This window comes from Populus nigra, chromosome 5, assembly GCF_951802175.1.
Source record: "Populus nigra chromosome 5, ddPopNigr1.1, whole genome shotgun sequence".
Lineage (NCBI taxonomy): Eukaryota > Viridiplantae > Streptophyta > Magnoliopsida > Malpighiales > Salicaceae > Populus > Populus nigra.
In genome coordinates, this window is record NC_084856.1 from 12,068,070 (window position 1) to 12,080,973 (window position 12,904).

Here is a 12,904-nt window from a genome sequence, read left to right on the forward strand (position 1 = left end):
CCTTCATTTGGTTTAAATATTGTTTGGTGATTTATTTTTCATCCATCAATTATTTTAACTTCTTTTTTTTCTTTATAAAAGTGATTTTCAAAAACTTATTAACATATTTATTAACGTGATTTAACAAAGGAGTATAAATTGAAATATGCGAAAAGATGTAAATTAAGACGAACAATAGTTTAGGGGGCTTATTTTAACCTTTTTTTTTTGGTGGTGCACACTATTTTCATATGCTTTTAATGAATGTATTAACTATAAATACACATACTAGCTATCTAACTTGTACTTTAGGTTATTTTTTTTTAAAAAAAATTATCCGGTATGAAGGTTATTTTGATGTGTTTTTTACATAAAAAATCAAAATGTAAATTGAAAAGTCTGTGTAAGAATCTACTTAAATAAATTAACAATCATTTATGTAAATAAACGAGAAAAAATCATTAACAATAACCAAAAGAGAAATTAAAAAAAAAAGATAAATATCGATTAAGATATTCAATCACACAAAATGAGATATTCATCCGACTGTGTTCATTGAACTTTTTTATTTAAATTAATAAAAGATAAACTCATGCCGTAAAAAACCCGTGATCTAAAAAATAACACAAACGAAACTGACTCAATAAACCCATGCCCTAAAAAAAATATAACACTAGGCCAAACACATAAGAAATATTATTTTAAAAAGAAATTATAGATGTAATAGAATAATATCTTGAAAAAATAAACACAAACAAAAAATTAAAAAAAATTTATATTCTAAAAAAACATGCAAAACCCGTGATTTAAGTCATGAGATTAGGATAAACCCATAAAAAAATTACAAAAAATTACAAAACTATTTTTTATAAAAATAATGCAAATTAATAAGATTGCATGAAGCTGAATCCCTATCAAATCAAATGTCAAAAGATAGAAACCAGGAAAAAAAAATTAATCACACTAAAAGGATCTTAAAAATAAGGGTGAAAATATAAAAAAAATTAATCATAGGGGGCAAACAAAAATTTTCAATTGGAGGTTTAAATTGAATTGAAAATATCTTTAACAAAAGAAAAAATAAATCAAAAGAATAAGGATCAAATTAGAAAAAATAAAAAAACAAAAACTTTGATTGAAGAATGAAATTGAAAGCCAAAAAAGCTTTAACAAAAGGTACAAGGAAAAAAATTAGAAATAAAAAGAATAAGGACCTAAATGAAAAACAAAACATATGTGAAATTGTAATTGAAGGACTAAATTGAAAAAAAAATCTTCTATAAAATGAATAATAATGAATTAAGAAATTAAAAGAATGAAGACTAAAATTGAAAAAAAAAAGACAATTGTGCACTTTACTTGGAAGAAGAGGGAAAAAAAGGTAAAAAAAAAAGAAATAATCTCCGATGAAAATCTGACAACCATACACTGTCACGCGCCATGCCATTCGAAAGAGAACACGATGACACATACAAAGAGACAATGGAAGACCAGGTTTGACAACTAGGTAGCGTCACACGCACAACCTGAAAAGCATAAACGCCACTCATTTGTTGAGCACGCGTCAACAACTTTATTTATTAAAAATAAAAAATCAACATGAAAATATCAAAACATATCATATGACCATGGTAATAAGTAAACTGGTGTGAAAATATAAAAATACCCCTAAATACAACTTTATTTTTTTTGTCTTTTTAAGGCCAAAAACATACTCTAAATGTACATGAATGATGAAAAAAAATACACCCTTGTCTAACATCCTAAGAATTTTTTAATCATGGGGTAAAAAAATATTTTTATTGTTTAAAACTTTATGAAAAGTAAAAGAAATCTTTGGTCAACAATCCTAAGAATTGTTGATTCTACAGTAAAAAATATTTATTTTTACTATATAAAAGAAATAAATAAAATCTAAAACACTTAAAATAAGCTTTTAATAACCAATAACTCAATGAAAAATACTTAAACACCCCCACCATAAAGACTTTTTTTCTTTCAAAAACAAAAAAATAGATTCGCTGTAGCAATAAAAAAAGAAGTAAACCCAAGCCCTATAATGTTCTGGTTATATATATATATATATATATATATATATATATATATATATATATATATCAAAAGGTAGGTTTTTGCGGGAGTGAAGTATTATTCCTCAATGTCATTGGCTAACTTTCGTTATCACCTAACTCAAGAACAAACTTGATTTTTATACTGTTTCAGTAAATGTTTCTGAGACAACGCATGTAGTCAAGAATAGTTTATGTGTCAAAAGCTCAATCAATTCTCATAGTGGTCCATCCACTAAGTAGAGGAAAGAGAAATCAAACTCTACGGTGTCAATCATGGGTGTCAAGCTTCAACTGAAAGTGAAGGTTGAAGCTGCAGCACTACTCCATGAACACCTCCAAGAAAGATACAGGATTTATAACTCTCTTTTCCTTTCAACTACATCAAGATTGAGAGTTAAGAGAGAAAGGAGCCATGGAGCAACATGGTGCACGGCTGGTCTTTCCCATAGATGTCAAAAAGAAGCCATGGGAACAGAAACTTCCACTTCACAACCGGTGGCACCCAGACATACCGCCAGTCGCAGAGGTAACAGTCGGAGAGCTTTTCAGAGTTGAGATGGTGGACTTCAGTGGAGGTCGTATCACGAAAGAATACTCCGCAGAGGACATCAAGAACGCTGATCCCTCTATTGTGAGTTGTAGCTAGCTAGATTACTGTTTTTGTGTTCCAGTTCAGCTAGCATTGATTAGTTTTCTATTCCAATAACTGCTCCACGGATCCATAACCATATATATATATAACAAGCTAGCATTTGTTAAGGCTTGGTTTCTGTCTTGGAAGTAGGAAATGCTAGGAAGCAAAGGAAATCACGCGAGGAAAATGGTAATCAGACGTATGAACTTCAAACATATAAAGCACTAGCCATAAATCCGAGCCAACAAATACACACCTGGGTCCTCAAATTTACTATCAATTACAATGAGCATGATCCTCTGCTAGTTTTCTTATACAATATAGACTCGCTGCTTAATCGTTTTGCAGCTACAAAACCTGAATCATGTAGCTGGGTTTGTCAGGTTTGGCTATGATTTATTGTTTGTCCTTTGTTGGAAGGAGTACGCGGGACCATAGGAAAAAAAATTGTACTCATTTGTTATTTACTAATACAATTTTGACATTGTAACCGTAATTATTTTTTATTTAGTAATATATTAATTTATTTTTAGCATTATCCCATCAAAACAAACTTAAAAAAATTAAAATTTTTAAAAATCACAGCATGAACAAACAACGGGTCCTAACTGTACTAGTTAACTACTCCTCTTCCATTAGTGAGGTAATTTTACAACAAAAGATTCCATATTCCCCCGCGCTCTCTCTGCATTTCCACCATGGCTCCTTCAACCCCAAGACTAGTAGTGCCAATAGACTTGAAGAAGAAGCCTTGGGAGCAAATACTCCCTCTCCACAACCGGTGGCATCCAGGAATACCACCAGTTGCTGAGGTTAAAGTCGGTGAGGTGTTTAGAGTGGAGATGGTTGACTGGACTGGAGGTATGATCAAAGATAATGATTCTGCAATTGATGTGAAAACCATAGACTTATCATCTGTAAGTACGAATCTATTTTTTTAACTTCTCCATTATCTTAATTAACTCTAGAATTCAGACAAATGTCAACTCTAACTAATTCTCAAGCAGATATGAACAACAACAAAAATAAAATAAAAAATTGGTCACCTGCCTCCGTTTTTCTATATACGAGGAAGCAGGAGAACAAATTAGTACCTGGCAGAAAACATGTGTAGAAATTAAGGAACTGCAAATAATTAACTTCATCAGAAGAACCTACATGATTAGACTAATCAATCACTATGTGAACTAGATTTATTTGATGATCGTTTTGCTTGGAAACTGGTTTAGGTTCACTATCTCAGTGGCCCAATTAGAGTTTTGGACGAGGAAGGGAAGCCAGCACAGCCAGGTGATCTACTTGCTGTTGAAATATGCAACTTGGGTCCCCTCCCTGGAGATGAATGGGGTTTTACAGCATCATTTGACAGAGAAAATGGAGGTGGTTTCTTGACTGACCACTTTCCTTGTGCAACCAAAGCTATTTGGTATTTTGAAGGAATCTATGCCTATTCGCCTCAAATACCAGGTATATGGACTGGGCTTAATTAAAATCTCCCGTCTTCATAAAATCAGGCACGAAATTATACAACCGGAGCCATAAGATGAAAAGTAGTCTATATATGCTAATTGCATGATTTTGTTTTTCTTTTTTCACATCAGGGGTTCGATTTCCAGGTCTGACTCACCCTGGAATAGTTGGTACTGCACCATCAAGGGAACTCCTGAACATATGGAATGAAAGGGAGAGAGAAGTAGAGGAAAATGGGCTCAAACATCTGAAGCTATGCGAAGTTTTGCATTCAAGACCACTGGCAAATCTACCATCAACAAAAGGTTGCCACCTAGGAAAGGTATAATGACATCAATTAATGCTATGGTATGTAAAACACTAGGAAAGACTTCTGGTTATAAAAGCTTCTGGTGTCCATGCAGATTACAGAAGTAAATATTTCTAAAACTTTGATCAGTAAATTAAAGCCCAACGATGCTGATATTGTTGTTAACTTGCATCAGTATTTTTATGCTAACAAAGCATGGACCGCTAGGGTGGGAACTAAACTATGTTCTTGCCGCAAGTAGCTATTCTAACTGGTGATAGTCATGTGTAGATCCAAAAGGGCACGCCTGAATGGGAAAAGATTGCTACTGAGGCAGCAAGAACAATTCCAGGAAGAGAAAATGGAGGAAATTGTGACATAAAAAATCTTAGTAGAGGTTCGAAAGTGTATCTTCCAGTATTCATAGAAGGAGCAAATGTTAGCACTGGTGACATGCACTTCTCTCAGGGCGATGGTGAAATTGCCTTCTGTGGGGCGATTGAGATGAGTGGGTTCTTGGAGCTCAAGTACGTCTCTTTTTACCTATCCTATGATTTTCTTTGTCTTTTTGCTTACATTGCTAGGAACAAGTATTATGATTCTTCAATCTAATTCTATTTATCTTATGCAACAAAACATGCAATTAAGTACATTTTGTAATTAATATCACAAGATACCCACGCACACATGTGTACCACTTACTTTCGTTTATTGCAGATCATGTTCTAGTTAACGCCTGGTCTACTATTATCCTATCTAACATCACTCAGTTTTGGATGGCACTTCGTTGAAGTTCTATCGTCCTTAATTTCTTATATGTTTAGTGTATTCAAAGTTTATCCAATGTATATACTGTATAGCACTTGTGATTTCTGTATCAGGTGTGAAATCATAAAGGGTGGAATGAAAGAGTACCTTACCCCAATGGGGCCGACTCTTCTTCATGTGAACCCAATCTTTGAGATAGGCCCTGTGGAGCCAAGATTTTCAGAATGGTTGGTATTTGAAGGCATCAGTGTAGATGAGAGCGGAAGGCAGCACTTCCTTGATGCAAGTGTTGCATACAAGCGAGCAGTGCTCAATGCCATCGACTACCTCTCTAAATTTGGCTACTCCAAAGAACAGGTTTGTGATCTCCCAACACCAAAATATTTCCGTGCTTGCATGACAATGGCCATATGCATAGCCCATGCAGAAAAGGAAGCATCAAGTGAGATAAAATACAAGTTTATTTGACGGTAACTCATACAGAGGATATGATAATGTTTTTCAGATGTATCTTCTGCTATCATGTTGCCCATGTGAAGGAAGGATTTCTGGAATAGTCGATTCTCCTAATGCTGTTGCCACCTTTGCAATCCCAACATCTATCTTTGACCAGGTAGTTAAATAACTCACATCCTATCTCCCGAAATTTAATTGTTTGCTCCTGCTGTTCAGGCAGTGAAATGCCTATTCTAATCCTAATACACATGCATATTCATATAACCAGAAGCTTGACAAACAGAATGTCTTTTCTTTTCTCTGGAACCCAAGGGAGAATTGAATTGAAAAGCTATGCTATTTATTCATAATCTTAATCCCACATCCCCTAATGCCTGGGCTAGCCTCAGTTGACAGAATTGTTTAACTATTCAAACAATCACATAAGAGCTTACAAGTAACCTGCATGAACCTCAAATATCTTCAGGACAAACACGAATTCTCGTAAAAGGAATAGCAAGGAGTGGTATTTATCAGCAGCAAACATTTGATGAAGACAGGAAAATGTCATCACTTTAACGTTTGCTGGTCTTATCACCTTTGTATTTCTCTTGGGTTCTGAAATGGTGTTTGATGCCCTGTGCAGGATATTCGTCCAAAAACGAAGGTGCCAGTTGGGCCCCGACTGGTGAGGACACCAGATGTGCTAAAGTGCACTTATGATGGAAACTTGCCCATAACTAAGAACCCCAGCGCCACGACTTGAACAGAAACAAGGTGCTTCATGGAAACAGAAGGTTTTGGCTAAACCTTTTATGCCTAATAATCATATCAATGTCTATATGGATGTGATAAAACATGGCTGCAAAACCTTCCATGTCCGAGTTATGTTCATTAGCTCTTTGTAATAATGAAGAGGCATGGAACATCATTTCATGAGGTGATGTTGGCCTTTTGCATTAAATCTATTTTATCTAAATTTTATGCTTTTGTTATGCCACTACAAATATGCTGAACAATAACCCATCACACCATTTACATATTTCAAGGCAAAGTAGAATCAATTTCAATTTCAAATTGAAGCAATTACAATCATGAATAAATGTTGAGAGCTAAAAGAAACAGACTTTTACAATCAGGGATAAATGTATAAAATTCAGGGCTAGAACTATAATTTTTGCCAATAAAAGATCAAAACAACTTTTCCAAAATTCGATATTGAATTATTTACAATTTCTTCTATATTTTTCCATTTTCTTTTTAATATTAAAACTTCTTAAAGTCTTTTACTCAAAATACATCAATTCAACAAAATTACATATATATCAATTCATTTCTACTTTAATTTAATTTACATTCATATGCATATAAATTACTTCACACGTGAGTTAACTTCAAGCCAACCCATTAACATGTCAACTAACATCACATGAACTCTAATTTGTAAGTTAAGGTTTTGCAGAAATTTTGCATAAGAAGGGAATGATTTTATAGTACGCAAAATGAAAAGAGCGAGCTTTTATGTATAGAATATGTGGAAGAAAGGCAGCTCAGGTGAAGGAGAGAAATGGTGGACGAAGAAAGAATGTTTGAGGTGAAAACTAATTATATCACACACGTGTAATGCTCTAGAAAAGCAAAAGTTGCTATCTGATTGCAAGTGCCTAATTAATGAAATTTTGATGGCTTGATAAGAAAAGGCTAGCTTATAAAAACAATCTTAGGCTTCAAATTCTATGCCAACAAATAAAATAAACTTAATTATGGGCCTCATATATAATTGCTCCATTGTTAAAATAAATTTATCATTGAATTTAATTAGAATAAGCACTAGCTTAATAAAAAAGATAAGATATTTATTACACATCTCGATGCGATTTAAAATACACCAAATGATTTATTAGAAATTTTAATTAGGCTAATTACAAGATCAAAAACAAAGAAGCTTAAAAATACATTCAATGGGTTTATCTAAAGTATTTAAGCTAATGTAAATTTTAAAAAGACTATATCTTTAACAAGTAATGATCAGACACCTTAGTCAATTTAATCCATTCACAAGAAGAACCGACCCATCTACTTTATAAGCTTAATTAATTTCAGCAACTCTAGGGTTTTTTTTTCCATGTGTTTTATGGATTCCAAGCTATGAGAGGATTACTTATCATGTGTGGAAATATAGGTGGCTAAGGAATAATTAGTTTCAAGAGTTATTTTTTTATTTGTTTTGGATTCCAAGAGGCGACACAACACATATTTCAGCTAAGGGTTATTTTCAAGCAAAGATTTTACTTAACAATTGTTTCTTCTAATTTATCATACGCGACAACTTGGCAACTTAGCATTATTTTTTAAAATTATTATTATTTTTTATTATTAATGTTTGGGGTCGTATTTGAGATACTTTGAGCCTTATTTTAATTTGGATTGATGTTAGTCTTTTAGGTCATCTATGGTTTACTTATTTTAGGTAGAAATATTTTTTTTGCAAGATATTTTTTAAAAAATTTGGATTATACATTGATTGTTGTATTTTATTGTGTGATTGTGAGAGGATTCTTATATTTTGGTTCTTCATTAAATTACTATGACTTATCAAGGAATTAACCAAGTTTTGTAGCATTTTCTATACTTCTCGTTAACGTCTTTTTATAGGCGTTGAAAGAGGGTTTAATTATTTAAAGTTTTGGTGCCTCAATATAGAATATTATTGTGTCAAACTCAATTATAAGCCTAAATTTATCTTTATTGGGAAGGATCAAATGGATTGTGGGTTTATGAATCTCTATATTCATAGGGTTTATATACGTTAGTATTATAAAAAGGCTCTAAAATTAGGTCACCTCAAGTGAAAATTTTCTCCTCATTAGAAGGAACAAATAGGCCAACTTCTCCAACATGCTCGAACTCTTATCTATCATGCTTGACACAATAACAAAAAAAAGTTATGGCATGCAGACATGGAAACAAAAGTCACGGAAAGGCAATATGACATGTATAAGACAATAAGTGTTTTATTTTCTTCTTGCTTCTACTAGTTAAGTTGACCTAAACAAATAAGAATGAACAACCTGTCATTTAGGCTAGTTCCAAATGATAAAGATGCCTATTCATTTATGATAATTTATCTGTTTAGGCTAGACCAAACAAAAAGCCTATTTGTTTGGGCCAGACCCAAATAAACAGCCTCATCATTTAAGTCATCAACAAAAAATTATGCCTTATCCCCACCACCATAGGACTGAATCCCAACCTCATACAAATTTCTAGGAAGCCTAGCGATTGGCACATGCCACAATGTTATGTTATGACCACTAAGAAATAAATACGACACTGGAATCTACTATACTTACAAGTACATGAATTTTTCTTGTGACACTTGCCTTTCTCACCAATGATTATCTCTTACTAACATGTCTTTTCCATAAGCATCAACCTTTGTCGCTAATCACCTGTAGTCACCAACATTCATTGCCAATCACCCTTGAGTGTCAACCTTTCCCACTAATGACACAATAAGGAACAATAACCAATAATAGGTTACATACATCGAAAAGTAATTATTTTGCATGATTATCTCTACAATTCTACGCTCTTTAAGGTAAGCTCACGTGACCAAGGTATATAAATACCTCAAGTCACCTGATAAATGCATAAGGTAATTTAAGGCCAGACAACCACACACAATATTCAAACATATAATCTTCTAAGCTCTCGCTTTCTTGGTTAGATTTTCTTTCTCTTCTACATTTATTAACATAGATATTAGAGAGTCTTTTATTCCAATAAAAAACTTGTTTTCATGGAAGAGAGTGGAACCACCCAACCTAGACACTTTAGTCCCAAACAGTGTTGTGGGAAGCCCAATTTTAAAATGAAGTTTTTACAACTTCATCACTGTACTCTTGCTTTCTTATAATTTCTTATTAATTTAAAAACTGTTGCAACTTGGCAAGATTTTCATGTTTTGGGGATGTCATGGGCAAAGGATCAACATAGCAAAAAAAAATATTTATATATAGCATGTGTGGTTTCTCTTTCACACAGCCTGGACATATGCATTTTATGAAGAAAACAGGAAAAAAGAAATCCAGTTGAGCAATACGCAACGTTTGTTTTTATGAGGTGGAAAGAACTCGACATTTCATCTTCAAAATGTAATCCAATGACTATCACGAATTTGGAATAAGTCAAACATGATTTCTTATTTGATGATTGTATTTTACAGTTAATTAAACAAGTGCGATTAATTTTAATTTACAATATACCTTTATCAATAATAAATATTTAATTTCTTCTCTCCGTAAGTCATTAGAGTTTCTTTTTTGAAGTTTCTTTTTCCTTTTTCTTTTGTTTTAAATTTCAATTTGAATGTTTGACGTTGTAGCGTACTGAAAATTGTTCAGTTTTAAATGTCCTTTTATTTCCTTGGTCATTTATGATGCTACTTAAATATATTAGAATATAAACAAATTTGATAACTTAAGTATCTTATCCTCTAAAAATATTATTTAAAAAAAATACAAGAATACTAATTTTCTTGTTTATAAAAGAGTTTCTAAACACTTCCGTATAAGGAAAATAAATAAATTAAATTTATGGAAACCTTTACAACATCATGCTATATCACTAAAAAAACACTACCTAAAGTATATAAAAAGATTTTTTTTTTTTTTTAATTAGCACCAGATATTGGGCCAAGGTCCGACTAATTCCAGGAGTGCGGTGCAGAAGTACTCGGCAAGAAGTTTTCTGCAAATGCACTATGGTTAGTTCATGGGCTTTGCCCAACTCCAAATTAAGGCCTCATGATATAAAAAGAGATTACCAATATTTATTTTATTTAAAAGAGATAATACCATGAATAGAAATTAAAAAAAAGTTTAAATAATTTATTTACCATCCTAGTTAGATATATTCGAATTATTTTTAGTGCATCCATTGTAATTCTCTTTTATTTATTTTTATGTATATTTCTTTCAAGAGACCTAATTCATAAAAATAAGTATTGATAGTTATTTTTACGTATTCTACAATTTCTATATCTTGAGCACCGGTAGCTTTTTGCTCTTATTATTATTACGAAGAGCCAACAATATTTTCTGTTTTTTATTAACCAGTACTATTTACTATAATATTGCATAACACTGACATAATATTATGTAGATATTTAAACATTGATTCTATTAAAAAATATATATATTGATAAAATTACGGGTGATAATTTAATTTTATAGAAATTAAAATATATTAAAAATTATATGCAATGATAAATATTGTTACAGACTAATGATGACTTATTTGTTTTTAATTTAATTTTATGGGGATTAAAATTAAAAATTAAAAATCAAGGATTTATTTTAATGAAAAGTGTGATTTGTCAATTTGTATAAAAATTAGAGACTATAATGTGTTTTTATCATTTTTTTTATCAAGATAATAATAGTTAATTTTTTTAATTTAATTCTTAATAAAAAATGAGTTTGGTTGAGATTTTTTTTCATGTGCTATATAACTCTCGAATTATAAATATAGATATTAGCAGGAAAAAAAAACAAAAAAAGGAAACTGAGGGACAAGACAAACAACACAGAGGGGGGACGAAAACATAGGAACGCCAAACAAAAGAAAGAACCCAGAACAAAGAAAAAAAAAAGAGATAGAGAGATTAAGAGAGAACAGGGGAGGAACCAAGAAACAAAAAAACAACACAAAAAGAACCCACTGGTTGAGAGAGACCAGAGAGAAGGAAGAAAAATAATAATGAAGGAAGGATAAAAACTGAGAGGGGGAAGCATTGATCGGTCAAGGGACCGTCACCTCGCGTCTTCATTTCTAGCAGCACGTTCAGGTACGGCCTCGTTTGTTTGCAGGAAAGTAGTTTTTTTTTGGAAAGTGAATTCCGGGAAAGTATTTTTTGATGTTTGGTAGTGTAATGGAAAATAAGTTGGAAAACACTTTCCAGTGTTTGGTTATGTTATGGAAAATGAGCTGGAAAATAACTTATTAATGTTTTATTTTTTTAAGTTTATTAAAATAATGAGAAACAAATCTTACAAATTAAAAAGTTGAATGAGAATGAAATTGAAAAAAAAATATAATTTCATAAATTATCTCAAATAAAATAAATAATAATCAAAATAATAGAGATCAAATCTAAAAAATAAAAAAAAATGAAAGGTGAAGAAATTAAAATAATAATAATTAACCTTTCAAAAATTATTTCAAATAAAATAAGTAAAAATCAAAAGAATGAGAACCAAATTTGATAGATAAAAAATTTCAATAAAAAAATGATAAGGAAAAAGCAAATAGCAATTATAAAAATAAGGACCAAAATTAATATAAAAATTAAATTTTAAGAGATGAAATTGAAAAATAAATATTCAAAACAAATTATATATAGCAATCAAAAGTTTGAGGATCAAATTTGATATAATCAGCAAATAATGACATTTCTAAATTTTTCACAACTTCCGGAAAGTGTTTTCCGCCCAAATTTTTCAGGGAAACACTTTCCTGAAAACCAAGCCAAATTTTTCTTTGATTGGAAAGTGTTTTCCGTTGACCAACTTTTCCAATGGCAAACAAACACATGAAAGTTTGGAAAGTGGTTTCCCAGAAACTACTTTCCGGAAAACAAACACAGCCAAAAGGAAAAACACTTTCCTAGAAACCAAACCAAACTTTTTTTTGACTGGAAAGTGTTTTTCGTTGACCGAAAAGTGTTTCCGTTGACCAGAAAGTGTTTTCCGTTGACCGGAAGGTGTTTTCCGTTGACCAACTTTCCTAATGACAAACAAACACAGGAAAGTTTGGAAAGTGATTTCCCGGAAAATGAATTCCGAGAAACAAACATGGCCTAAGTCTTTTTTGCTCCTGCCTTGTTTTGCATTTTTAAATTCTCAAAACAGTGCGAAGGTAATTATAATTACCTTGTATTATGCCGTGTGAGTTAGTTCACACGAGCCTGTTGCCCAGCCTGTATGGTTGGACTAGATCCAGCCTAGTAAAAAAAAGTGAGTGGGCTAGGTTTGGGCCTCAAGCCCAGCTAGCCTAAATAGCTCTTGGGTAATGATGTTCCATATATTTTATTTTTTTTTGTTTTGATATTTAGCCAATTGAGTCCCTTTTTATATCAAAATATTCTAGAAAAATTTGAGAATCTTTGTTGATTTATTTATGAGCCTCTCATGCTTTGATTTTTTATCTTTGTGTATTTGTTTTCCGCTACATGTTCAATCCATGGACCTTTAC

General features: G+C 31.8%; 1 protein-coding gene across 2 annotated transcripts; it reads left to right on the forward strand.

Annotated features, from left to right (window-relative positions):
- Positions 1-2,322: 2,322 nt before the first annotated feature.
- On the forward strand, positions 2,323-6,654 carry LOC133694972 (uncharacterized). 2 transcript variants are annotated; one of them, XM_062116685.1, is made up of 7 exons: positions 2,323-2,682; positions 3,915-4,152; positions 4,287-4,477; positions 4,736-4,971; positions 5,326-5,569; positions 5,718-5,825; positions 6,294-6,654. In XM_062116685.1, exons 1-7 carry the CDS (start codon positions 2,464-2,466, stop codon positions 6,411-6,413), a joined length of 1,356 nt encoding a protein of 451 aa, XP_061972669.1. In that variant the 5' UTR covers positions 2,323-2,463; the 3' UTR covers positions 6,414-6,654. The 2 variants fall into 2 exon arrangements, with proteins under 2 accessions (XP_061972669.1, XP_061972670.1); XM_062116686.1 differs by lacking the exon at positions 2,323-2,682 and adding an exon at positions 2,715-3,602.
- Positions 6,655-12,904: the final 6,250 nt, after the last annotated feature.

Bases quoted from the DNA above. Each gene is read 5' to 3' on its own strand.
- LOC133694972 (XM_062116685.1), top strand. From the start codon at position 2,464: ATGGAGCAACATGGTGCACGGCTGGTCTTTCCCATAGATGTCAAAAAG. The intron at 2,683-3,914 runs GTGAGTTGTAGC...AAACTGGTTTAG, and splicing joins AGAACGCTGATCCCTCTATT to GTTCACTATCTCAGTGGCCC. The intron at 4,478-4,735 runs GTATAATGACAT...AGTCATGTGTAG, and splicing joins AAGGTTGCCACCTAGGAAAG to ATCCAAAAGGGCACGCCTGA.